Raw genomic sequence first — 27,699 nt, 5'->3', positions numbered from 1 at the left:
TTGATTTGTATGCCGCCCCTCTCCGTAGACTCGGGGCGGCTAACAACAGTAATAAAAAACAGCATGTAAATCCAATACTAAAACAACTAAAAAAAACCTATTGTAAAACTAAATATACATACAAACAAACAAACATAGCATGCATAAATTCTAAAGGCCTAGGGGGAAAGAATATCTCAGTTCCCCCATGCCTGATGCCAGAGGTGGGTTTTAAGGAGCTTACAAAAGGCGAGGAGGGTGGGGGCAAGTCTAATCCCCAGGGGGAGTTGGTTCCAGAGGGCAGGGGCCGCCACAGAGAAGGCTCTTCCCCTGGGCCTCGCCAAACAACATTGTTTAGTTGACGGGACCCGGAGAAGGCCCACTCTGTGGGACCTAACTGGTCGCTGGGATTCGTGCGGCAGAAGGCGGTCCCTGAGATAATCTGGTCCGGTGCCATGAAGGGCTTTATAGGTCATAACCAACACTTTGAATCCTGACCGGAAACTGATCGGCAACCAATGCAGACTGAAGAGTGTTGGTGTTACATGGGCATATTTGGGGAAGCCCATGATTGCTCTCGCAGCTGCATTCTGCACGACCTAAAGTTTCTGAACAGTTTTCAAAGGTAGCCCCATGTAGAGAACATTACAGTAGTCGAACCTCGAGGTGATCTGGAGGAACATGTTTGAAATGAATTAATATTCATTGTGACATCATGATGCAATTTTGATTCTCAGCTTGGTTGGTTTCGTTATCCAAACTAGACAACTAGACACAAGAACAGTTTTTTCCCCAAACGTCATCCCTCTGCTAAACAAATAATTCCCTCAACATTGTCAAACTGTTGACTAAATCTATTACTACTAGTTTTTTCTCATCATTCCTATCACCCATCTCCTCCCACTTAGGACTGTATGACTGTAACCTGTTGCTTGTATCCTTAAGATTTTTATTAATATTGATTGTTTCTTCATTGCTTATTTGACCCCTGTGACAATTATCACTATTTATACTGTAGCTATCTCTGTAGACCAGTGGTTCTCAACCTTTCTAATGTCGCGACCCTTTAATACAGTTCTTCATGTTGTGGTGACCCCCAATCATAAGCCTAGAGCCAATTCTCCCAACAGAGCTTTAAGCTGATTGGCAAAAAGGTCGGAGGGACATCCCCACTGTAAACGCCTGATTGGTCGGATTGTAAAAATGTGCTCCAAGGCACCAGAATAGAAGCTTTAGTTCCTAACACCATGGGAAATTTGTCTTTTCCCATAATCTCAGATGATCCCTGTGAAATGGTCGTTCGACCCCCAAGGGGGTCCCGACCCCTAGGTTGAGAACCACTGCTCTAGACGATACTATACGCAATACTTACAAATCTCTATCTACTCTTCTCAGTTACAATACACAGTTTTTCAGCCATGGGATTCTTCCACAATAATCAGTCACCACAAACCAAACTAAGCCACACTAATCCAAACTAAGCCAAGCCTATGCAAAGGTGCATCAGGGTATATACATTTGTCAACCAATCAGGTTGCATTACAGTCCGTAGATTCACCGTGACTATGCAGTTTACATTGTTCATGTCATTACATTAGTTACAATTCTTCTCTCTGCAATTTGGAATATTATGCCAGGTAATATAATGCTATCTTTAAAGACCTTTAAAGCCCTACATGGCTTTGGACCAGACTACCTCTGGAACCGCCTGCTACCACAAGAATCCCAGCGACCGATAAGGTCCCACAGAGTTGGCCTTCTCCGGGTCCCGTCGACTAAACAATGTTGTTTGGCGGGCCCCAGGGGAAGAGCCTTCTCTGTGGCGGCCCCAGCCCTCTGGAACCAACTCCCCCCGGAGATTAGAATTGCCCCCACCCTAGTTAAGATATTCCTCCCCCCTAGGCCATTACAAGTTATGCATGGTATGTCTGTGTGTATGTTTGGTTTTATAATAAGGGTTTTTAGTTGTTTTATTATCGGATTGTCACATGCTGTTTTTATCATTGTTGTTAGCCGCCCCGAGTCTACGGAGAGGGGCGGCATACAAATCCAATAAATTATTATTATTATTATTATTATTATTATTATTATTATTATTATTATTATCATCATCATCTTTACCTCAAGGCACGCTAATCAGTTCTGGAGACCTCACCTACAAAAAGATATTGACAAAATTGAACGGGTCCAAAGACGGGCTACAAGAATGGTGGAAGGTCTGAAGCATAAAACGTATCAGGAAAGACTTCATGAACTCAATCTGTATAGTCCGGAGGACAGAAGGAAAAGGGGGGACATGATCAAAACATTTAAATATGTTAAAGGGTTAAATAAGGTCCAGGAGGGAAGTGTTTTTAATAGGAAAGTGAACACAAGAACAAGGGGACACAATCTGAAGTTAGTTGGGGGAAAGATCAAAAGCAACGTGAGAAAATATTATTTCACTGAAAGAGTAGTAGATCCTTGGAACAAACTTCCAGCAGACGTGGTTGGTAAATCCACAGTAACTGAATTTAAACAAGCCTGGGATAAACATATCTCCATCCTAAGATAAAATACAGGAAATAGTATAAGGGCAGACTAGATGGACCATGAGGTCTTTTTCTGCCGTCAGTCTTCTATGTTTCTATGATTGGCAATATTCCCATTTACACAACATTTTCCTACTCCATGTTCTACAAAGTAGCTGTCATTGTGTATGATTCTTTCATTAAGATTGGTGATGGTGATGAGCAAGATAGGATGGAGAGGCTCCCCTCTTTTAACTGATCAAAACCAAAGCCTGGGAATCTAAAGAAATGGACTTGTTCCCACCAGAAGTTTAATTAGATTAGTGGTGGAATTAGTGAGTTGTGTGAATGCCCGGAGTGTCATTTGTCCCAGTCGATCCAAGGGAATTCTATTTAATGCAAAACAGATCTGTCCATGTACAGCCAACTGTGGTTTATCAGACAGACCATGAATAAAGAAAGCCTCAGTTAAGTTAGTGGATGTATTGTGGGAACTTTGGAGATCAATTGATCTACTCATTTAACCAGAGTGGTTAGGACTCTTAACAGATCCATTATGCATAAGGTTAAATTAAGTTCAACCAGATTTCTGTCATGTTCAATTCACTCAGTTCACCTGGAAGTGGAGGAAGGACTTCAGTATCCTTCGGAACAAGAGGGCATGGGATCATAGGCCGGGGTGGTGCAGCAGGTAGAGTACTGTACTGCAGGCCACTGTAGATCTGTAGGTCAGCAGTTCAAATCTCATCACCGGCTCAAGGTTGACTCAGCCTTCTATCCTTCCGAGGTGGGTAAAATGAGGACCTGGATTGTGGGGGCAATATGCTGGCTCTGTTAAAAAAGTGCTATTGCTAACATGTTGTAAGCCGCCCTGAGTCTAAGGAGAAGGGCGGCATGAAAAAAAAAACCAATCAATCAATCAATTAATCAATCAAACAATCAAACAATCAAACAAACAAATAAACTATCTATCTATCTATCTATCTATCTATCTATCTATCTATCTATCTATCTATCTATCATCTATCTATCTATCTATCATCTATCTATCATCTATCTATCTATCTATCATATCTATCTATCTATCTATCTATCTATCTATCTATCTATCTATCTATCATCTATCTATCTATCTATCTATCATCTATCTATCATCTATCTATCTATCTATCTATCTATCTATCTATCTATCTATCTATCTATCTATCTATCTATCATCTATCTATCTATCTATCTATCATCTATCTATCATCTATCTATCTATCTATCTATCTATCTATCTATCTATCTATCTATCTATCTATCTATCTATCTATCTATATTTATTTCCTGGGACTTCTGTACTGTATTCCTGAAATAGCATTTTTGAACTATTTCCCTTGATTGGGTGGAAATCATCCTGTTTGTCAATAAGAAGCAATTATCAGGTTTCTACAGCCATAGTCACTCTCTTATTGCCTGTCTTCAGACTTAGCCTGGACAAATGGTTCTCCCAAATATATATATCTGTATACTGAACAAGTCACATGACAGTAGTGAAAATACAGCAGCTGGTCAGATCCCACAGAGTCGGCCATCTCCAGGTCCAGTCAGCTAGACAATGTCGTTTGGCGGGGCCTAGGGGAAGAGCCTTCTCTGTGGTGGCCCCTGCCTTCTGGAATCAACTTTCCCTGGAGATTCATTTGTAAGGCCTTGAAGACGCACCTCTGCCGACAGGCCTGGGGTTACTGAATTTTAGCATTTATCTCAGCCCATGACTAAACCTAGTATGTATGTCAGGATGGAATGTGGATAATAGCTTTTTTAAATGAATTGTGGTTTTTAGAATAGGAATTGTTTAGATTTTTATACGTTTTTTAGGATTGATGTTTTCTTCTTAGAATTTTAAATGTTAGATTTCTTGTACATTTGTATTTGTTTTGTTGTGAGCCGTTCTGAGTCCCAGGAGAAGGGCGGTATAGAAATAATAATAATAATAATAATAATAATAATAATAATAATAATAATAATAATAATTATTATTATTATTATTATTATTATTATTATTATTATTATTATCATCATCATCATCTCAGGGACCGCCTTCTGCTGCATGAATCCCAGTTAGGTCCCACAGAGTGGATCTTCTCTGGGTCCCGTCAACTAAACAATGTCGCTTGGCGGGACCCAGGGGAAGAGCCTTCTCTGTGGCGGCCCCGGCCCTCTGGAACCAACTCCCCCAGAGATTAGAATTGCCCCCACCCTCCTTGCCTTTCGTAAGCTACTTAAAACCCACCTTTGCCGTCAGGCATTGGGGAATTGAGATCCTCTTTCCCCCTAGGCCTTTACAATTCTATGCATGGTATGTATGTATGTATGTCTGGTTTTTATATTAATGGGTTTTTAATCGTTTTTAGTATTAGATTACTATTGCACACTGTTTTATTGTTGCTGTTAGCCGCTCCGAGTCTCCGGAGAGGGGCGGAATACAAATCCAATAAATAAATAAATAAATAAATAAATGAATGAATGAATGAATGAATGAATAGTAATAGTAATAGTAATAGTAATAGTAATAGTAATAGTAATAGTAATAGTAATAACAATAACAAAACATCAAGAACAACAACAACAACAACAACAACAACAACAACAATAATAATAATAATAATAATCTATCTAGGGCAACATTAGAAATGCACCAAAAAACAACTTGCTAAGGCTGTGCCCATTCCCTTCCCTAAAAAAAAATGTTTTATAAGCCTTTGGGTACATTTTCTCTTCTGCCCGGTTGCCAAGTCTCTGATCATTTGTGTATGGTTCTTTATGGAGAAAGTTTCTGCTTTAGAAACAAAACAAAACATGTGGTTTCTAATTATTCTTGGATTTTCTCTCCCTCCCCTTTTCCCTCCTTCAGCTGCTCTGGCTATGTCTCAACGTCGGATTGTTTTGGAAAACTTTCAGACTGTATTATCGTGAGCCGCAGTATTACTATTTACATCAGATGCTGGGGGTAAGTGACGCAGGAGGAATTCTTCCCTTTTCTCTTGAAACTCCGGGAAAGGCAGTAGAAAACTGGGCTTGCTTGTTCATTCATTCATTCATTCATTCATTCATTCATTCATTCATTCATTCATTTATTCAAATTTATAGGCCACCGATCTCCTGATGGACTCAGGGCAGTGTACAACAATAACAAATACAAAATTTAAAACCCAAAATTAAAAACATTCATACTTCTCTCATTCATTACTACTGTCCAGAGCAGAGTGTATTGCTCAAAGGTCCCAGGCCTGCCAGCAAAGCCATGTTTTTAAAGCCTTTCGGAAAGCCAGGAGGACAAAAGAAAATTTCTTTCTTTCTTTCTTTCTTTCTTTCTTTCTTTCTTTCTTTCTTTCTTTCTTCCTTCCTTCCCTCCCTCCCCCCTCCTTCTTTCTTTCTTTCTTTCTTTCTCTTTCTTTCTTTCTGTTTATCTATTGCTTCCTCTTTTATCTCTCTCCCTCTTCCTTCCTTCTTTCTTTCTTTCCTTCTTTCTTTCTTTTTTTCTTTTTCTTTCTTTCTTGTTCTCTTGCTCTTTCTTTCTTTCTCTTTCTCTCCCTCTTTCTTTTTTCTCTCCCTCCTTCCCTCCCTATTCCTTCCTCTTTTATCTCTCTCCCTCTTCCTTCCTTCCTTTCTTTCTTCTTTCTCTCTTGCTCTTTCTTTCTCTCCCTCTTTCTTTTTTCTCTCCCTCCCTCCTTCCCTCCCTCTCTTTATTTCTCCCCCTTCCTTCCTCTTCTCCCCTCCCCCACACTAACCCAGCCCCTTCCCCGGGGCTCAGTAGGCGCTCCCGCCCAGGAGCAGCTTCACCTGGAGAGAGAGGGCGGGGCTTCCACTCCTCCTTCGGGCTCAGGGGCCGACGGGCAGGACATCTGCAGCACAGGATCCGCCCAGCTTCCCTGCCCCGATGGTGCCCTGGTGGAGGCGGAGGCGGGAGAGGAGGTGGGGTTGGGGTTGGGGAGGGCGAGGGGAGGGCGAGGCAGCAGCGGAGAGCTCAGAATCCCCTCCCTCCAGCTTCTTCTCAAAAGCGGGACAGTTTTCAAAGGGCGCGGGACAAATAATGAAAAAGCATGACTGTCCCGCTGAAAGAGGGATGTCTGGTCACACTAACTAAGAGTCACAAACTTAATTCTATGCAGCTTCTTCTCTAGAAGTACCGATCCACTAACCAGAGCTTACAAAACATTTGTCAGACCAATTCTTGAATACAGCTCAACTGTATGGAATCCACACTGCATAACAGACATGAATACAATACTTCACAAGAAGAGTCCTCCACTCCTCCTAATGCAACAAATTACCTTACTCCTCCAGACTTCAATTACTATGTTTAGAAAATTTACAGCTACGCCGCCTCTGAACTGATTTAACTGTTGTTCATAAAATCATACATCACAATGTCCTTCCTCTTAGCGACTACTTCACCTTTAACAACAACAACACAAGAGCACGCAATAGATGCAAACTAAATGTAAATGGCTCCAAACTAGACTGCAGAAAATATGGTTTCATCAATAGGGTGGTCAACGCCTGGAATTCACTACCTGACTCTGTTGTTTCCTCCCCCAATCCCAAAATCTTCAACCTTACATTATCTACAATAGACCTCTCCCCTTTTCTAATCAAGTTACCCCTTAAACGCTGTCTTTCAAGGCTGAAGAGACCAAAGCTTTGCAACCTGGTATCATAATGTGGGTGTCTCAAAAAATAAGTTATGAATGTTTTTCCCCAAATGCATGTTTCCATCTCTTTCAATTTCATTCCCTCGAGTCCCTTGTGCAACTCATTCCCAAATTAAAAACAAAACAGAAGAAAAAACCAAAGACACATATGGGGGAAAAACAAATTATTTCCAAAGTCTGCTTTCTCTTTCCGCTCAGTGGAAGGCAGTACCGTATTTTTTGGAATGTAAGATGCACCTTTTTCTTCCCTAAGAGGCTGAAAATTTGGGTACGTCTTATACACTCAACGTAGCTTTTTCCGAAACTTTTTTCCCCAGCCCTAACTAGGTGCTAACAACCTTCCCAGCTCTTTCCTTAGAGGGTCTTTCATTGTTACTCTCTGCGAAGAATGTTTTTCCAGCCCTAAGTCTTCACAGGCTTTTTTTCATTGCTCTACTTGCTCCAAATGTTTCTTTCCAGGCCTAACCAAATGCTAACAATGTTCCCAGCAATTACCGGCTTGCAAGCTCTTTCATTGTTACTCTCTGCAAATAACCCTATCCCTAACCATGGGATAAAATAATTTGCTGAAGGTGATCAGACTAAGGACATCAGCCAGATGAATCAGACTAAGGACACTAGCCAGATGAATATATGGTAGGAAGAAGGAAGGAAGGAGAAATAAAAAGAAAGGAAGAAAAGAGAGAAAAAAAGAGAGAAAGAAGGAAAGAAAGAAAAAAGAAAAGAAAGTGAAAGTGAAAGAAAGAAAGATAAGAAAGAAGGAAGGAAGGAAGAAGGGAAAGGAAGGAAGGAAGAAAAAGAAAGAAAGAGAAAAAAGAAAAAGAAGGAAAGAAACAAAGAAAAAGAGCGAAGAAAGAAAGAAGGAAAGAAAGAAAAAGAAGGAAGGAAGGAAAGAAAGAAAGAAAGAAAGAAAGAAAGAAGGAAGGAAGGAAAGAAAGAAAGAAAGAAGGAAAGAAAAAAAGAAAGAAAGAAGGAAGGAAGGAAAGAAAGAAAGAAAGAAAGAAGGAAAGAAAGAAAGAAAGAAAGAAAGAAGGAAAGAAAGAAAGAAAGAAAGAAAGAAAGAAAGAAAGAAAAAACACCTTTTCAGACTAGCAAATGTTGGCTAAATTTGATGAACGAGCCATTGGTCATGAAAATTCATGGCTTTTAATAAAATCTTATCCTGAAAAGGTAGTACCAGTCTCCTTTGAATTTTAATATTTCAAAGGGTGTCTTTCTTGCTATATAAATATTTGGAACAAGTCCTACAGAGCTCAGTGGCTTGGTTCACACATTGTATTGAACCAGAGTTTCTTTTAAACATGGTCAATTGCATTGAGAACAATTGGCTGGAATCCGACAGTGAGCTACCTCCTGGATTAGAAAGCACAAAAAAAGATTACGTTGGATATGACTTATTAAACCAAAGCCAAACAAATGACAGTATGCCTAAGGGTAGTTGCAAATTCAACTACTGTGTGTCTGAACAAATGCTGCTGGGATCAGATTGCAAAAAATTCCCTCCTTTGTGAAGAATGAGTTTCCTCCCACTGTTTTGAGCTCAAATATTTCAGAGATTCGTGATGTTCAAATCCCCCCCTCATATTTAACAGATGAAATGTCTTTTGAAAAAAAATGCATGCTAGGATTAATAAATGCAACCTAAACTGCAGTATCTGGAAATGTTCGTGTTCATAAACACAGGGAAATTATGTTGATTGATCGTCTGATTTTTTAAAAAATCTAGAATTGTGCTCTCTGGATTTTCAGTACTTTCTAGTCCTTTTTTTCTAACAATGTAGTACAGTGGTACCTCTACCTAAGAACGCCTCTACTTAAGAACTTTTCTAGATAAGAACCGGGTGTTCAGGATTTTTTTGCCTCTTCTCAAGAGGCAAATCGGAAAAAGCAGAGAGAAGCCTCTGTGGGACCTCTCTAGGAATCTCCTGGGAGGAAACAGTGCCGGAAAAGGCAGGGAGAAGCCTCCGTGGGTCCTCTCTAGGAATCTCCTGGGAGAAACAGGGCTGGAAAAGGTGGGTAGAAGCCTCTGTGGGACCTCTCTAGGAATGTCCTGGGAGGAAACAGGGCTGGAAAAGTTGGAGAGAAGCCTCCGTGAGACCTCTCTAGGAATCTCTCAGGAGGAAACGGGGCCAGAAAAAGTGGGGAGAAATCTCTGTGGGACCTCTCTAGGAATCTCCTGGGAGGAAACAGGGCCGGAAAAGGCAGGGAGAAGCCTCCATGGGGCCTCTCTAGGAATCTCCAGTTTCTTTAATAGAGTACAGTAGTACTGTAGAAGAATTTTATGAATTTTTAATGGTTATAAAATTTTCAGTGGATTTAATGGATTTAAGCCCCCTTTGAAAACCCGTGAAGTAGCGAATCCGTGAAAGATGAACCATGAAGTTGCGAGGGATTACTTTATATATATATATATAGAGAGAGAGTATATAAATTATTCTTTTTTAAAAAAGAGTAGATTAAATGTATTCACCAGAACATGCAACCATTAATGGGGCAAAACTAAGTTATTGATTTGTTTACGTCCCACTTTTATTATTTTCACAAATGATTCAAAGTAGTGACCATATCAAATACACCTTCCTCTTCCTATTTTCCCCACTATAGCAATCCAATGAGATGGGTCAGACTGACACAGAGGGGACAGGCTGTTCCCCCCCCAAATAAGCAAGATTGACGTGAGGGGGATTGAATTAATTTAACTTTACATTAATTAAAAGTAAATGTCCTTAATGAAATACACTTCATTAAATGCAATGAATATTAAACCAAGGAGAGCTTATTAAAACTGCAATTCCCTCTGTGGTTTTCTTCATATTCCTTTTTTATCACAGCGAAAGCTGGAATGCGGTAGCAAATTTGGAAAGGACTTGGAATACCAAACACAGAAAGTATACTGAAATATTTAAACAAAAAAAAAAAGTACATTTAATCCCATCCCTGAGGTAAACTAAGGGCCTAGGTTTTCTTTTTGTCTGTAGCCCATAATTCTGTTTGTCTGTCTGTCTGACTCTCTGTTGTATTTTTCATCTCTTCTTCTTTTCTTTCTCTTCCTTCTCATTCTCTACCATCTATCTATCTATCCATCCATCCATCCATCCATCCATCCATCCATCCATCCATCCATCCATCCATCCATCCATCCATCCATCTATCTATCTATCTATCTATCTATCTACCTAGCTACCCACCCATCCATCCAACTGTCTGTCTGTCTATCCATCCATAAGTAAGTAAGTAAGTAAGTAAGTAAGTAAGTAAGTAAGTAAGTAAGTAAGTAAGTAAGTAAGTAAACAAACAAACAAACAAACATCCAGGGTTAAAAAAAACAATTAAAAATAATTACAATTGACGTGAAGTGAACCCATTTGCATCCCAAAGCATAACATGGATGAAAATATTTTGGAGGCCGGGGGTCCTGATCCTTTTCATTTCTGTTCAGCTAGGGTTGTGTCTCAGCCGAGCCTCCGCAGCTGTTCTTAATCTTAACTGCAGTCTGGTCCTGCTGCCTGTATGTCGGGTTCTCCTGGCGCTGCTCCGTGGCTCTCAGAAGGTAAGAGAACTCTTAGGTAGTAAGGGCATAAGAGTACAGTGGTACCTCTACTTAAGAATGCCTCTACTTAAGAACTTTTCTGTTGTGATTCAGCCTGAGGCTCCTCAGGGACCGGCTGGATCTCTGCCGGATCCATGCCCAGAGGAGGAGGACAGTGAACAGGAAGGGGAGGACCAGGCAGACGGGGGAGAGGAACGTCAGGAAGAGGAGGAGGGAGAGCAGCCTGAGACCCCTGGGGGGGGGGGGGCTCTCCCCAGCTAGTAGCCTGGATTCATTGGATGAAGACACACAGGCTATAATAGACATGAGGCAGCGACGTGCAGCTCAAAGAGGGGGCCAATTAGAAAGGTATTTCCATCCCTGAATTGGCAACAGCTGGGTTTGGGTGTGGTTCTCCTCAGCAGGGTTGAAAAGGCAGGCCCGCCCTTACAGTCTTGTGGAGAGTTATCAACTAGGAGTCCTGAGACCTTGCTTCGATTCTCGGCGTCTCTGATCTTGGCTTGTGGCCTAGAAGTCTGGAAGACTTGGGGGAGGCATGGGTTTTATTATCTCCAGCATTGTTTTTGCCAGCAAGAATCCTTTTTATTGCCTGGCCTTCATGAAACCTCTGTGAAGCTTCATAGTGTTCCTGTCTGTAAGAACAGTTTTTGTTACCTGTGTTTGCTTTGAATTATATAAACTGCCTTTGCTTTTTACCAGCGTGTCTGGATACTCTTTTTGGTTGGGGTTGGCGTCTGGGGGGACCCAGACAGAACATTTTCTAGATAAGAACCGATTTTTTTGCCTCTTCTCAAGAACCATTTTCTACTTAAGAATTTGAGCCCAGAAAAATTTCCCAGAAAATTTGAGAGCGGCATGAAGGCCTGGCCATTTCCCCTTTAATCCCAGCCATCTGGGCTGCCAGAGGAGCCTTTTGGTGGCGCTTAAGGAGGCTTTGGCAGTCCAGAGTGAATGAAGCCTTTTCCTTTCTCTGGGCGCTTGGAGAGGGAATAAACCTCTGCCAGCTCCCAGAGAAAAGAAATGCTCTGTTTTGCTCTGGGCAGCTGACGAGTCACCACAGCGAAGGAAAGGTTCTGGCTACAAAGCGAGTGAGCAAGAGGAGAGGGGAGCCCATCAGCATGGGAAGGAAGAGGAAGCAGTTAGCAGCAGCAGCAGCCAGTGTAGGGGAGGCAGTGTATGGGAGGCAGCCTCACGCCGGGTATATTGGAGGGACGTGCTCCTCTTCGCTGCCTCAGAGTCCCTCTTCTTTTATTTAAGCTTTAAAGTTTTGGATTTTTTAAATTCCCCTCAGCTCACCTTCTTCCTTCAGCAGTGTCTCTCCTCCTCTTCTTCCTCCCCCTCCTCCCACCCAAATTCTGAGCTTTTATATCTTTCCTAATGGTTTTGCACGCATTATTTGCTTTTACATTGATTCCTATGGGAAAAATTGCTTCTACTTAAGAACGTTTCTACTTAAGAATCTACTTAAGTTTCTACTTTCACGGAACGAATTAAGTTCTTAAGTAGAGATATCAGTGTATAAGGTCAGTGATGGTAAAGCTTTTCTTCCCTCGAATGGCAAAAGCATATGCATGCATGCTCCTTCTCCTGTGCGAGTGGCCACATCCATAATTCAATGCCCCCCCCCTGCCCCACTGTGTATGAGGGTGTGATTCCCCCTGTACTGTCCCACTCCCTGTGCATGGGTGCATGATCCGCCCGTTCCCCATTTCCCAACTTCAGGTTTTTATTTTATTTTATTTTTATTTTATTTTTCTATTTTATTTTATGGCTTACATTATTATTATTATTATTATTATTATTATTATTATTATTATTATTATTATTGTTGTTATTGTTATTGTTGTTATTGTTATTGTTATTGTTATTGTTGTTGTTGTTTTGTTTTGTTGTTATTTATTATTATTATTAATAATAATATTATTAATATTATTATTATTTATTAGACTTGTCTGGCGCCCTTCTCCAAGGACTCGTTAGCAATAGCACTTTTTAACAGAGCCAGCATATTGCCCCCCACAATCCTGCCTCTCATTTTACCCATCTCGGAAGGATGGAAAGTTGAGTCAACCTTGAGCCGGTGATGAGATTTGAACCGCTGACCTGCAGATCTAGCAGTCAGCTTTAGTGACCCTCTGCGCCACCTTGGCTCAGGTTGTCCCAGTAGGCCCGTTTTTCGCTTTTCTCAGGCTCCAGAGGTTTTCTTGGAGCCTGAAGAGAGCTAAAATGGCTTCCCTTGCCCCCCTCGAAGGCCCTTCAATGGCCGAAAATGCCCTCCCAGAGCCTATGCGAAAGCTGAAAATCTGCTGGCTGGCATGTGTATTGGAACTGAGTTAGGGCAACGTCTCATGTGCCGGTACAATAAGATTGTATGACTGTATGGATTGGGTTTTAAACTGTTTTGATATTGTTTTTCATTGTTGTAAGCCCCCCAAAGCCCTTTGGGAGTCGGGCGGCATACAAATTTAATAAATAAATAAATTATTATTATTTTTACCCAGATGTTAAAAGTACAGGAGGTAGCACTGGATGGATTATGTATACCCAATTTAAATTTTTTATTATTGTATTGTATTTTAAGATTGATGATATATAATATTGCATACATGATTGGTGTGCAAAAAAATTTCCTGGAAAATAAATAATAATAAATAAATAAACAATTACCCCCCAAATAAAATCTTTTGGGAAAGGATTCTTAAGTGAACAGCTTTGCATTCTTTCTTTTCCAGTTGCCCAGCCGAAAAGCTAGGAGGCTGTTAGATAAGAGCAAGGCTTTCCATGTGACCTGTGGAGTGACTGTATGCATCTTTTCAGGTATGTTCCTCCGGCATCAAATGACTTAATTCTTATATATGAAGCGGTGTGTATGTCTAAGTTCGGGGCAGCAGTTCTCTCATATTTAAGGGGCTGTCACCAAGAAGGCAGGTCAACCTATTCTCCAAAGCAAATGAAGGCAGGATAAAAAAGCAATGGGTGGAAAGTAATCAAGGAGAGAAACAACTTAGAACTAAGTTAGAACAACTTAAGAAATTTCCTGACAGTCGGAACAATTAATCAGTGGAACAACTTGCTTCCAGAAGTTGTGAGTGCTCCAGGACTGGGGATTTTTAAGAAGAATCTGGACAGCTATTGGTCTGAAATGGTATACGATTTTCTGCTTGTGCAGGGGGTTGTATTAGAAGACTTACAAGGTATCTTCCAATTTTGTTATCTATTCAGCCATTTTTGTCCTCTATTCCCAACACTTTAAAAAAAAATCTTATCTTAATTCCACATTTGAAAATTGGATTCTATTTGCTGTGATCGGAAATGTGACTGTTTTTTTTAACTTTTGCTATTGCTTAGCATAGCTTTGTGAATAGAATAGAATAGAATTCTTTATTGGACAAGTGTGATTCGATCCTCGATCCCAAGTAGAGGCAGATACAGAGGGTGGACAAAAAAATGGGAACACTTGACTTTTTGGCATCATAATGTTTGAACATGTTCAAATCAATCAAAACTTGACACATTTTAATGTTTTTTTTTAAAAAAATCTGTTATTTGACATGTTTTTTTAAACTGCCTTTTTTTTAAACAGAAATTTAAGGAAATTGGTTATAACCTTCTAGAAATGGCAGATCTCTGAGACTTTCAAAGAGGCCAAATTGTTGGTGCTCGAATGGCAGGCGCTAGTGTAACAGAAAGTGCTCAAATGTTTGGCGTTTCAAGAGGTCATGTCTCAAAAGTCCACAGCCAAGCACAGGTCTGGTCGAAAGTCGAAGTTGTCTGAGAGAGACCGTCGGACTCTAAAGCGAATTGTTAGAGCGGATTGCAAGACCGCAGTTCCTAAAATCACTGCAGAGCTCAATAGACACGTACAGAACCCAGTTTCCACAAAAACTGTTCGAAGGGAGCTTCACAAATCTGGATTCCAAATCTGGATTTTCAAGGTGTTTCCATTTTTATGTCCACCCCCTGGTATTTCTCTCTGGGCACAATGAGAAATTATCTGCTGAAAAAAACTCCCGGAAGGGCAGTAAACACTCTGCTAATTCCATTCAGTTGCCCAGAGTACACCCGACAAGGGATTATGGGGACATTAAAAGGAGTACATAAAAGGAGTACCAAGAGGTTGTTAGGAGAAAATAGGCTTGGGAACAGACTAAATAGAAGGGGAAAAAAATCTTGGACTTGTTTCAAAAGTGCTTTTTTTCAAAAGGCAACTGAATTACGAGAATGCAACTTAGTTGGGGGATACGAGTTAGATGGGGGAAAGATCAAAAGCAACATGAGAAAATATTATTTCACTAAAAGAGTAGTAGATGCTTGGAACAAACTTCCAGCAGACGTGGTTGGTAAATCCACAGTAACTGAATTTAAACATGCCTGGGATAAACATATATCCATTGTAAGATAAAATACAGGAAATAGTATAAGGGCAGACTAGATGGACCCTGAGGTCTTTTTTCTGCCGTCAGACTTCTATGTTTCTAATGCTAATTTCATTTAATTTAATGTAATTCATTTGATTTATATGCTGCCCAATCTTACAACAATAGAACTAACGATCAGATGACTACAAAGAAACATGATCCTTCCCTTCCCTTCCACACCATCCAGCCAGAACTGATGAAGCTTCTTGGATGAGAAGGGACACGTCTTCTTCTTCCCCAAGGAGGGGGAAAAAATCCCATAGTCCAGTTGCCTGAGAATCTCCATAAAAACCTTGAACTTGTTTGCAGGTCGCAATGTCTCCGCTATGTCTTTTCATATAATTGTTTATTTCTTCTCTTTCAGCGATCCATGTTGCTGCCCACCTGGTGAACGCCTTGAACTTCTCTGTGAATTACAGCGAAGAGTTCCTCGCGCTCAATGCAGCCAGCTACCGCGGTGAAGTGAGTGGAGTAAACAAATCTAATACAGTGGAACCCCGACTTACGAGACTAATTGGTTCCGGAAGGAGGCTCGTAAGTCGGAACGCTCGTATGACGAAACATTGTTTCCCATAGGAAACAATGTAAAGTCAATTAATCCGTGCAACAACAAAAAAAAACCGCTGCCGCCGAACGCGGAAGTTAGCGTCGGCTTCAGGAGACAGCTGCGAAGCGGCGCGCGTGTTTTAAAAGGTTGCAGCCGGCCTGGGGGGCTTGCCAGCCCCCCCCCGAGCCCCCCAGGCCGGCTGCAACCTTTTAAAACACGCGGGATACGAGCGCCAAGGAGCTGTCTCCTGAAGCCGAACGCGGAAGTTAGCGTTCGGCTTCAGGAGACAGCTCCTTGGCGCTCGTATCCCGAATGTGAGCTCGGGAGGCGAACAAAAATGTCGCTCCCCTCCCAGCTCTTATCTCGAGTAGCTCGTAAGTAGAGCTGCTCGTATGTCGAGGTTCCACTGTATTTAAAAAAATCTAAAAAACCCCAATTTAAAGAACCACTCATACATACAAGCATACCATGTATACATTCTATAAGCCTAGGGGGAAGGGAAATTGCAATTCCCCCATGCCTGACGGCATTGTCAATCAGTGTTGCTATCTAAGTGGAAGTTTGATTTATTTGGAGTTATATTGTGTTGTTTAAGTGTTCCCTTTATTTATTTATTTATTTTGAGCAGTGTATATATATTCACTTCCATTTTCCTTCCTAATTGCTTAGGAGGGGTCAACTCCATCCCCCACAGTTTCCGCCCAACATTTTTAAAAAGGTTCAGATAAGAGAGACAACTCTATGATTTAGACAGCTTGCTTGTAGTCAAGCTCAGCAATTCATCTCCAGAAACATGCCTTTGGCTATGAATCCTGATGGACTTATTCCTGCCTTGCTAAATCATTCATACTGTTTGTCTCTCTCTCTCTGCTTTCTAGGATCCCAGGAAATTCCTTTTTGCGACAGGTAACTGAGAAAACGCTTTGTTGAATTATGCAATGAAACCTCTGGATGGTGCTTTGAAAAACAGAAACGAAACGGGGGCTCTTAATACTGCCACTGTCATTCCTCCTCGGGCCTGTCTGGTTGTGCCTTTGTGTGCGTGTGTGTTTTTGTGCGAGATGCATGCAATCATTTGTGCATTTCAAAACAAAAAAATATTTATTTATTTATTTATTTTTATTTATTTATTTATTAGATTTGTATGCCGCCCCTTTCCGTAGACTCGGGGTGGCTCACAACATAATAAAACAATTCAAAACAAATCGAATAATTTACAATTTAAAATTTAAAGTAGTTAAGAAAACCCCATTTTTAAGCAGACACACCTACAAACATACCATACATAAATTATATAGGCCCGGGGGAGATATCTCAATTCCCCCATGCCTGACAACAAAGGCAAGGACGGTAGGGGCAGTTCTAATCTCTGGGGGGAGCTGGTTCCAGAGAGTCGGGGCCGCCACAGAGAAGGCTCTTCCCCTGGGGCCTGCCAACCGACATTGTTTAGTTGACGGGACCCGGAGATGGCCGACTCTGTGGGACCTAATCGGTTGCTGGGATTCGTGCAGCAGAAGGCGGTCCCAGAGATATTCTGGTCCGATGCCATGAAGACTTTATAGGTCATAACCAACACTTTGAATTGTGACCGGAAATTGATCGGCAACCAATGCAGGCTGTGGAGTATTGGTGTAATATGGGCATTTTTGGGAAAGCCCATGACTGTTCTCGCAGTGTATTAAAATCATGTCATCCATTCTTGGGTTACTACCAGTTTGATATGGTTCTACAAACTGGTAGCTGCAGCGTTGGGAGCAGTATTGGGTTCCTATCAGGACGGGGGGGATGGACGGTGTTCCGGTAGTGAAAAGGGAGCTGTGCATGTAGTTCCAGTGACCGGAAGGCAGTCTTGTGCATCGGAGTGAGATTTGGTTTCTGCGCGTGTGCAGGAATCAAAATCTCGTGAGATTTTGGTGATTCTTTGCTTCCGCGCATGCAGGAAAAATCACTGAAATCTCACGCGTTCATGTGTTTTCTCATGAGATTTGCTTCCTGTGCATGCTCAGATACAAAATATCACTCCGACATGTGCATATGCCCACCGGACACACACATTCGCCTGCCAGATGTGCAAGTGCACCATCTTGATGCGTGTGTGCGCTCACCAGTCAACCAGAGCTGCGCGCCCATTCGCACGGATAGCAGAGGTAAGTTACATAGAAACATAGAAGACTGACGGCAGAAAAAGACCTCATGGTCCATCTAGTCTGCCCTTATACTATTTCCTGTATTTCATCTTACAATGGATATATGTTTATCGCAGGCATGTTTAAATTCAGTTACTGTGGATTTACCAACCACGTCTGCTGGAAGTTTGTTCCAAGGATCTACTACTCTTTCAGTGAAATAATATTTTCTCACGTTGCTTTTGATCTTTCCCCCAACTAACTTTAGATTGTGTCCCCTTGTTCTTGTGTTCACTTTCCTATTAAAAACACTTCCCTCCTGAACCTTATTTAACCCTTTAACATATTTAAATGTTTCGATCATGTCCCCCCTTTCCCTTCTGTCCTCCAGACTATACAGATTGAGTTCATGAAGTATTTCCTGATACTTTTTATGCTTAAGACCTTCCACCATTCTTGTAGCCCGTCGTTGGACCCGTTCAATTTTGTCAATATCTTTTTGTAGGTGAGGTCTCCAGAACTGAACACAGTATTCCAAATGTGGTCTCACCAGCACTCTATATAGCGGGATCACAATCTCCCTCTTCCTGCTTGTTATACCTCTAGCTATGCAGCCAAGCATCCTACTTGCTTTTCCTACTGCCCGACCACACTGCTCACCCATTTGGAGACTGTCAGAAATCACAACCCCTAAATCCTTCTCTTCTGAAGTTTTTGCTAACACAGAACTGCCAATACAATATTCAGATTGAGGATTCCTTTTCCCCAAGTGCAACCCCCACCTGGATAGGAGGCCCCACCCACCCACCCCAGATGCTTCTGTGCATGCACAGAAGCGTCGCATGTATGAACAAGTAGCGATGGGGGTTTAGAACTCATCTCTGATGTCTTTACCTTCAGCAACCTTTTGAGAAGCAAAGTTAGTGGGAAAGGAAGATTCAATTCACAACCATGTTACTAAGTACACAGATTCACTTAACCACTGTGGCAAGAAAGGTCGTAAAATGAGCATAATTCATTTAACAACTGTCTTACTTGGCAACATATATATATATTTTTTTAGGTAAAATGTGTTAGTTAAGTCAGTGTTTCCCAACCTTGGCAACTTGAAGATATTTGGACTTCAACTCCCAGAATTCCCCAGCCAGCATTCGTTGGCTGGGGAATTCTGTGAGTTGAAGTCCAAATATCTTCAAGTTGCCAAGGTTGGGAAACACTGAGTTAAGTGAAGGACTACCTGTAATTAATTTTCATTTTGGAGATCATATCATTCTTTCCCTCTTCTTTTTTCACAGAAAAGTATTTTTTAATTTTTTCTCTCTCCACCTAACTTCTTACCTTCTTTTTTTTTATAGTAGTAAAATAGCATAGCATTAGTAATTAGTATATTTACTAATTAGCATTAGCAAATGTATACAGTGATACCTTGTCTTACAAACTTAATTGGTTCCGGGACGAGGTTCTTAAGGTGAAAAGTTTGTAAGATGAAACAATGTTTTCCATAGGAATCAATGGAAAAGCGATTAATGCGTGCAAGCCCAAAATTCACCCCCTTTTGCCAGCCGAAGCGCCCGTTTTTGTGCTGCTGGGATTCCCCTGCTGGGATTCCCCTGCAGCATTGCAAAAACACAGAAATTCGGAGGTGGGGTTTCCCATGGAGGGGATCCTCAGGGAAATCCCAGCAGTGCAAAAACGTGTGCTTCGCTGGCAATGGAAGTCCGGAGGCGGGGCATCCCAGTGGCGGCAGTGGGTTTGTAAGGTGAAAATAGTTTGTATGAAGAGGCAAAAAAATCTTAAACCCCGGGTTTGGATCTCGAAAAGTTTGTATGATGAGGCGTTTGTAAGACGAGGTATCACTGTATAATCAAAACACAAATTCATAATTCCTGTCTATTTAACTTTAGGTATTAATTATACTTCCACTCCCACCTTTCTAATTATGTCATCCAGAAAAAACAATTGTCTTCTAATTAAATTCACCATTAATATTCCTTCAAGTATTAATAAAATCAATATCTCCAATTATTTAAAAATTAAACCATAGTGCCTCTTTCTCCTCCTTATACATTTTTCCAAGAAACTAAAACTCATACTTCATTTTGTCAGTCAATTACGATAAAAAAGAAATAAACAATTAGAACCTTATACATTTATATTAAAATCAACTCATACCCCATCTGTATTTCATAACTTTTACTTATTATATGTACACTGCTCAAAAAAAATAAAGGGAACACTTAAACAACAGAATATACCTCCGAGTAAATCAAACTTCTGTGAAATCAAACTGTCCACTTAGGGAAGCAACACTGATTGGCAATCAATTTCACGTGCTGTTGTGCACATTCAACTTTGTGCAGAATAAAGTATTCAATGAGAATATTTCATTCAGATCTAGTATGTGTGATTTGAGTGTTCCCTTTATTTTTTTGAGCAATATATCTATTCTTTCTTTTTTCTCATATGAATGGGATGTTTAAAGTTGTACCCAATGGATTCAGAAGAAATCATATTTCAAATAAATCCCTTGAAATCAAAGAGGGCTAACTGTTCTGGTGTAAAACATCTGGCTTTAACCGCTGTAATTTTTTTATAGTAGTGCCCAAAGAAAAGTACAGTTTTAAAATACAATTTATAGCTGTTCTGTTTTGTTTTCGTTTCAGTTCCTGGATTAACCGGTGTCCTTATGGTGCTAATCTTGTTCCTCATGTCTACTGCATCCACTTATGCCATTAGGTAAGATTCAGTCTGACCCCCATATGATGTACTGGTTTCACTATTCATGGGTTTGGTTCAAACAAGCTGTTAGTACATGGTACATGGTTATTTGGGATTGCCATGTTAAACTGCCTATTGTAGTTTCTTGTATTTAAGTAGTAATATCACTTTAAGAGTTTTGGATGGTTCACCATAAGAGGGCACCAATACTCTCTCCTACAATAATTCTGAATTGCTCATTCACTTTTGTCTCTACCTTGAGGGGTGTGTGTGTGTGTTGCTTAGTGCTTTCTATGTGCAGTTTGTGGATTGTTTCTGTTTTATGTATAAATGTAATTAGTACTTAATCAGCATAACTAAGTCTGTGTCATTATTGACTATAATACACACACATCCACACTCTTCTTAATCTCTGCTCGATGTATGTCGAAGGTCTCATAGCCTAGCTATACCGAGACATACCAACACAAGCAAAACAGTTGTTTGTCTTACTTGGCCACTTGAAGATGTGTGGACTTCAACTCCCACAATGCCAAGCTAGGGGATTGTGGGAGTTGAAGTACACATATTGTAAAGTTGAAGTACACATATTGCATAAGTGCACCATTTGTGCCTATTGTCCCTGTCCTATTGTCTTCTTTTATTATTGCTTTCTATGTTATGTTTATATAAACTACAATTCTATACTTAATTGACAAACAAACAAACAAATAAATGTCTGCATTCTGGAACAATTGTAGTCTCTGAACTACAACTGGTTCAAACTACAACTGTTTTTTTTTTCATGTGTCCTTGCGCTTCTTGACAAATAAATAAATAAAATGATGGTTGCAACATATCAGGATCCTATGATTATAATTTATAACCGTCCCAGCTGGTTTTTTAACAAAGTTCCCCCCTAGTGATTCTTTTCTCTAGAGTAGTCGAACCCAAATCCTGCAACCTTTTTTCAAATGTTTTAGTCTCCAGTAGTGCTGGGGAAACCGAACATGCAAAGTTCGGGTTTGTACCCAACTTTGCGCAGTTCGGTATACCGAAACTGAAACTGAATTTTTGCAAAAGTTCAGCAAAAGTTTGGGTTTGGGTTTGGGAGAGCGTCAGGAAGCGCCGCTGCCCAGCTGTCACCTTCTGAAACAGCCGGGTAGCTCTCGGCCAGTCGGGAGGTGAAAAAGGAGGTGGGGAATCCCACGAGAAGATTCCAGGGGAGGAGCTTTGATGTCACTGAGATGTCCTTCTTGGCCGGGTGAAACGGGGACTCCAGGAAGGACGTCTCAGTGACGTCAAAGCTACGCCCCTGGAATCCACTCGTGGGATTCCCCACCTCCTTTTGCACCTCCCAACCGGCAACAGCTCCCTGGCTGTTCTGGGAAGTGCCACCGCCCAGCTGTCACGTTCAGAAACAGCCGGGGTGCTTCTCGGCGGTCTCCTGAATGCCGAACCCGGAAGTTCAGCAAAAGTTCGGGTTCGGGAGAAGCCCCGATTGTTCCGGAAGGTGACAGATGGCCAGCGGCATTTCCTGGCGCTTTCCCGAAAGTTTGACAAAAGTTCGGGCTTGTCGCCTTTTGTGATAAAAGCGGAGGCCGACAGAGTTAGGAGACTCAAGCAGTGTAAATCAAAACAAGCATTTCTTTATTATAAAACAGAAAATAAACACTGTCATGAGAGACAGATAAAATAAGCAATCTAAGTCATGGCGTCGAGAGAAGAAAAAGAAAAAAAGAAGAGTGCTTTCGTAAGCGGGCAGAAGTGATATGTGGGATGTGATGTACACATGGGAGTGATTAAAGGCAAAGGCACACATTAACTCTTCAATTATTGAATGTCTCTCTGGCTGGCAATTTCCAGCGTGACAGGGCTCAGGTTCGGGTGCCAAACCCAAACATTTTTAAAAATTCGGATGCCAATCCTGAACCTGAACTTCTTTGGGTTCGCCCAACACTATCTGTGACATCAAGGCCCCGTCTCCGGAATCCCCTTGTGGGATTTCCCACCTCCTTTTGCTTGTGGCGTCATTTCGCTGTGTTCGGCTGAATGCCGAATCTGAACTTTACCCAAACTTCATCCGAACTTTACCCAAACTTTTTAAAAAAGTTTTAAAAAGTGCTGCTGCTGTTCTGTTTCAGGTAAAGTTCAGATTCGGGTTCGGCGAACTCACCCAAACTTCACGACAAAGTTCGGATGAGTTCGCCGAACCCGAACTTCCTGAAGTTTGCCCAACACTAGTCTCCTGGCCTTTAATTGTCTTCGTTGCTCTTCTTTGCCCATTTCCCAAAATCTCAACCTCAACCACTTGCTAAATACAGGAATCCTGTAATGCTACTGTAACATAACTACTGTAATGCTCTCTACATGGGGCTACCTTTGAAAAGTGTTCGGAAACTTCAGATCGTGCAAAATGCATCTGCGAGAGCAGTCATGGGCCTACCTAGGTAGGCCCATGTTTCACCATCACTCCGCAGTCTGCATTGGCTGCCGATCAATTTCCGGTCACAATTCAAAGTGTTGGTTATGACCTTTAAAGCCCTTCATGGCATCGGACCAGAATATCTCCGAGATCGCCTCCTGCCGCATGAATCCCAGCGACCGATTAGGGTGGGCCTTCTCCGGGTCCCGTCAACTAAACAATGTCGGTTGGCGGGCCCCAGGGGAAGAGCCTTCTCTGTGGCGGCACCGGCCCTCTGGAACCAACTCCCCCCGGAGATTAGAACTGCCCCTACTCTTCCTGCCTTCCGTAAACTCCTTAAAACCCACCTTTGCCGTCAGGCATGGGGGAACTGAAACATCTCCCCCTGGGCACATTTAATTTATGCATGGTATGTCTGTGTGTGTGTCTGTTAGCATATGGGGTTTTTAAATATTTAAATATTTTAAATTTGTCTGATTGCTTATGATTTGTTTCTACATGTTGTGAGCCGCCCCGAGTCTTTGGAGAGGGGCGGCATACAAATCTAAGTAATAAATAAATAATAAAATCCAAAATTAAGCTGTTCCCAAAATATAACATTCCAAATTCTAATTGAAAGAGAAGTTCACCATTTCTCAAGATAATTGATTGCCTTTCTGCTAAGAAATGTCTTCTAACATTTATTCGGTATCTGCCTTCCTGTAACTGAAATCCATTACTCTTAACATTCATTATTCTGTATCCTGCACTCAGAAAATGATGGAGGACAGACCTTGACACGGTTCTGTGTTCACATCCAATTAAGCATTTGAAAAGACTTGTCATTTTTTTCTCATTTTTCTCTTGTCCTCACCCTTTGTCTTTTAGAAAAAAATATATATTTTGCACAAAATACTGTAGGGGGTCAACAATCAGGCGTTTTCTTTAAAACGCCTTTCTTTTACAAAGAAAATGGAAAAAAATAAAATAAATCCCCAACAACAATCCTCTGGAATAAATCCAGGTTTGAGTAATTAAATTTTGGCTTACTCAGCACTGGGAACATACTGTAACAATGAAAAATTATTTGATTGCCCGGTAATTCATCTATTATTTTTTTTTGGTCTTTGCAGGGTATCAGATTATGACATATTTTGGTATACCCACAACCTCTTCTTTGTCTTCTACTTGCTGCTAATACTTCACGTTTCTAGGTAAGTGCTTCTGTCGAAGGAACGCAAGTGTGTCTTAACAAAATGCACAACTACAGTATATGTGGCACAATAATAATAATAATAATAATAATAATAATCGCCACCGAGGCTTCTCCCTGCCTTTTCTGGCCCTGTTTCCTCCCAGGAGATTCCTAGAGAGGTCCTACAGAGGCTTCTCTTTGCCTTTTCCATCCCTGTTTCCTCCCAGGAGATTCCTAGAGAAGCCCCACTGAGGATTCTCCCCGCCTTTTCCCGCCCTGTTCCCTCCCAGGAGATTCCTAGAGAAGCCCCACAGAGGTATCTCCCCACCTTTTCCAGCCTGGTTTCCTCCCAGAGAGGCTTTTCCCTGCCTTTTCTGGCACTGTTTTCTCCCAGGAGATTCCTAGAGAGGCCCCACCGAGGCTTCTCCCTGCCTTTTCCAGTCCTGTTTCCTCCCAGGAGATTCCCAGAGAGGCCCCACAGAGGCATCTCCCCACATTTTCTGCTCCAGTTTCCTCCCAGAAAGGCTTTTCCCTGCCTTTTCTGGCCCTGTTTTATCCCAGGAGATTCCCAGAGAGGCCCTACGGAGGTTTCTCCGTGCCTTTTCCGGCCCAGTTTCCTCCCAGGAGATTCCTAGAGAGGCCCCATGGAGGCTTCTCCTTGCTTTTTCCGGCCCTGTTTCCTCCCAGGAGATTTCACAGAGGCTTCTCCTTGCTTTTTCCAGCCCTGTTTCCTCCCAGGAGATTCCTAGAGAGGCCCCACGGAGGTTTCTCCTTGCTTTTTCTGGCCCTGTTTCCTCCCAGGAGATTCCTAGAGAGGCCCCACGGAGGCTTCTCCCTGCCTTTTCCGGCCCAGTTTCCTCCCAGGAGATTCCTAGAGAGGCCCCATGGAGGCTTCTCCTTGCTTTTTTCCGGTCCTGTTTCCTCCCAGGAGATTTCACAGAGGCTTCTCCTTGCTTTTTCCGGCCCTGTTTCCTCCCAGGAGATTCCTAGAGAGGACCTATGGAGGCTTCTCCCTGCCTTTTCCAGTTACAATTTCGGAGGTTCGGGTTTGTAAGTGGAAAATGGTTCTAGAGAAGAGGCAAAAAAATCTTGAACACCCGGTTCTTATCTAGAAAAGTTTGTAAGTAGAGGCTTTTTTAGGTAAAGGTTCCACTATATATATATATATAATTTATATATGTTTTTTACCATTAATATACATGTTTTTACCATTAATAATGTAACCTATAGTTTCATATATACACACATATTTCATCATTTAGGTTTTAGTTTTTTTAGGTATCTTACTTTGATTCCCATTTTCTAGCCAATTGTAAAATCTATTCCAAATTCTATAACTGTCTGATTCCTCTTTTCCTTTTAATTCCATCATCATCCTATCCATATCGGCACATTCTAAAATCTTACTAATCAACATTTCATCCAGGGGAAACCATTTTTAAATGGTAGGAGATTATGGTGTTGACTTAATTTTAAGGGGGCAGTCAGGAAATAGAAACATAGAAACATAGAAGACTGACAGCAGAAAAAGACCTCATGATCCATTCTGCCCTTATACTATTTTCTGTATTTTATCTTAGGATGGATATATGTTTATCCAGGCATGTTTAAATTCAGTTACTGTGGATTTATCTACCACGTCTGCTGGAAGTTTGTTCCAAGGATCTACTACTCTTTCAGTGAAATATTATTTTCTCATGTGCTTTTGATCTTTCCCCAGACTAACCTCAGATTGTGTCCCCTTGTTCTTGTGTTCACTTTCCTATAAAAAACACTTCCCTCCTGGACCTTATTTAACCCATTAACATATTTAAATGTTTCAATCATGTTCCCCCTTTTCCTTCTGTCCTCCAGACTATACAGGATTATCTGTTTTATTTATTGTTTGTTTTGTCAAGTACCGCATTGATGGTATACAAAGATATAAAAATATTTATATACATGATATTAGTAAAAGAGAAATGTTAGGACAGGGAGGGAAGGCACTCTGGTGCACTTATGCACAGCCCTTACTGACCTCTTAGGAATCGGGAGAGGTCAACAGTGATAGTCTAAGGGTAAAGTTTTGAGGTTAGGAGATGATACTACAGAGTCAGGTAGTGGGTGCCATGCATCTACTATTCGGTTACTAAAGGTGTATTTCCTACAATCGAGTTTAAAGCTGTTTACTTTAAGTTTGTTGTGTGCTCGTGTGTTGTTATGGTTGAAGCTGAAGTAGTTGTTGACAGAAGACGTTGTAGCACATGATTTTATGGCTATAAGGTTGTGTTTAAGGCGACGTAGTTCTAAGCTTTCTAAACCTAGGATTGTAAGTCTAGTGTGTAGGGTATTCTGTTTTGTATCTGCTGCTGTAATATTTGTGCATTGCTCGTATGGAAGAAAAGTATTTGTGTGTATATACCAGAGAGAGATAATGGTTAGTATATGCAGATGGGGAAAACCTTTTTTTTTTCAAAATGGGTCATCTTATTTTACAGGCAATTAATTCTAATTGCCAGTTATTAATTCAATCCCCCTCCCAGCCCTGTTCTTTCTTTGTGGTGTTACTTTTGAAAAATCTATGTGCCCACATTCTGGTAGCTCTTATTTGCAATCTCATTAGCTGCAGTTGCAAATAGTTTGGAAATACCTATGCGGCCTTTGTGAAAAGCCTGATACATTCACACCTTTGAGTCCATTTTGGTATGTGCTGGGCATGCTGAAAATTTTGGACCAGGTTTTTTATAGGGGTGTAAAGTGTGTTTGTTCATGCTCATGTTATTTGTGAACTTATTAGACCCCAGTGTTGTCTAAAAGGGAGCTCCTGTGAATATCAAGGAACACAGCTAAATGTCGTGAACATGTGTATACATTGCAGTGGAGCAATTCTTAAGTATTTGACTTGTTTTCCATGTGAACACAATACACACAGAAAAAAATATGTTGAAGCTTTAGAATGGGAACCCTCAAACTTTGGCAACTTTTAAGACTTGTGGACTTCAACTCCCAGAATTATAGCATTAGCATTAGACTTATCTACCACTTCACAGTGCTTTGTAGCACTCTCTAAGTGGACTTCAACTCCCAGAATTATAGTACAGTAGTACCTCTCGATACGAGCTGCTCCACATGTGAGTATTCCAAGTTACGAGCCGAGACGGAAGCAAATTTCTGTTCGACACCCGAGCTCAAATTCGGGATACGAGCTGAGTGTCCACTAGGTGGTGCAATAATTCCATGTTTCCAGTTATCTCGGCGTGAAAAGCACAGTCTAAAGGCATTCGTTCAAGATGCGAATTGATCGACATACAGAGCTCAGGTCTGGCACGAATTAAACTCGTATGTCAAGGTACCACTGTATTAGCATTTAGACTTATATACCACTTCACAGTGCTTTATAGCACTCTCTAAGTGGTTTACAGAGAGTCAGCATATTGCCCCCAACAATCTGGGTCCTCATTTTACTTGGAAGGATGGAAGGCTGAGTCAAATGCGAGCCTACTTGAGCCTACTGAGATTCGATCTGCAAACTGCTAACAGCCGGCGATCAGCAGAAGTAGCTTGCAGTACTGCACTCTAACCACTGCACTACTGAGG

General features: G+C 41.3%; 1 protein-coding gene across 2 annotated transcripts in view; it reads left to right on the top strand.

The window, feature by feature from the left end:
• NOX4 (NADPH oxidase 4) overlaps positions 1-27,699 on the top strand; it is a 117,057-nt gene that overhangs the window by 5,572 nt on the left and 83,786 nt on the right. The window contains exons 2-8 of one of the 2 annotated variants that reach the window (XM_070751643.1): positions 5,386-5,481; positions 10,626-10,736; positions 13,469-13,553; positions 15,519-15,616; positions 16,580-16,607; positions 20,491-20,563; positions 24,062-24,142. In XM_070751643.1, the coding sequence (XP_070607744.1) occupies positions 5,386-5,481; positions 10,626-10,736; positions 13,469-13,553; positions 15,519-15,616; positions 16,580-16,607; positions 20,491-20,563; positions 24,062-24,142 (572 nt within the window). The remainder of the gene's footprint in view (positions 1-5,385; positions 5,482-10,625; positions 10,737-13,468; positions 13,554-15,518; positions 15,617-16,579; positions 16,608-20,490; positions 20,564-24,061; positions 24,143-27,699) is intronic. The other variant, XM_070751644.1, reaches the window with a different exon arrangement.

Source organism: Erythrolamprus reginae, chromosome 4, assembly GCF_031021105.1.
Source record: "Erythrolamprus reginae isolate rEryReg1 chromosome 4, rEryReg1.hap1, whole genome shotgun sequence".
NCBI classification, from domain to species: Eukaryota; Metazoa; Chordata; class Lepidosauria; order Squamata; family Dipsadidae; genus Erythrolamprus; species Erythrolamprus reginae.
The sequence above is the reverse complement of the archived record's forward strand: the minus strand, read 5'-3'. Positions and strand labels throughout refer to the sequence as shown.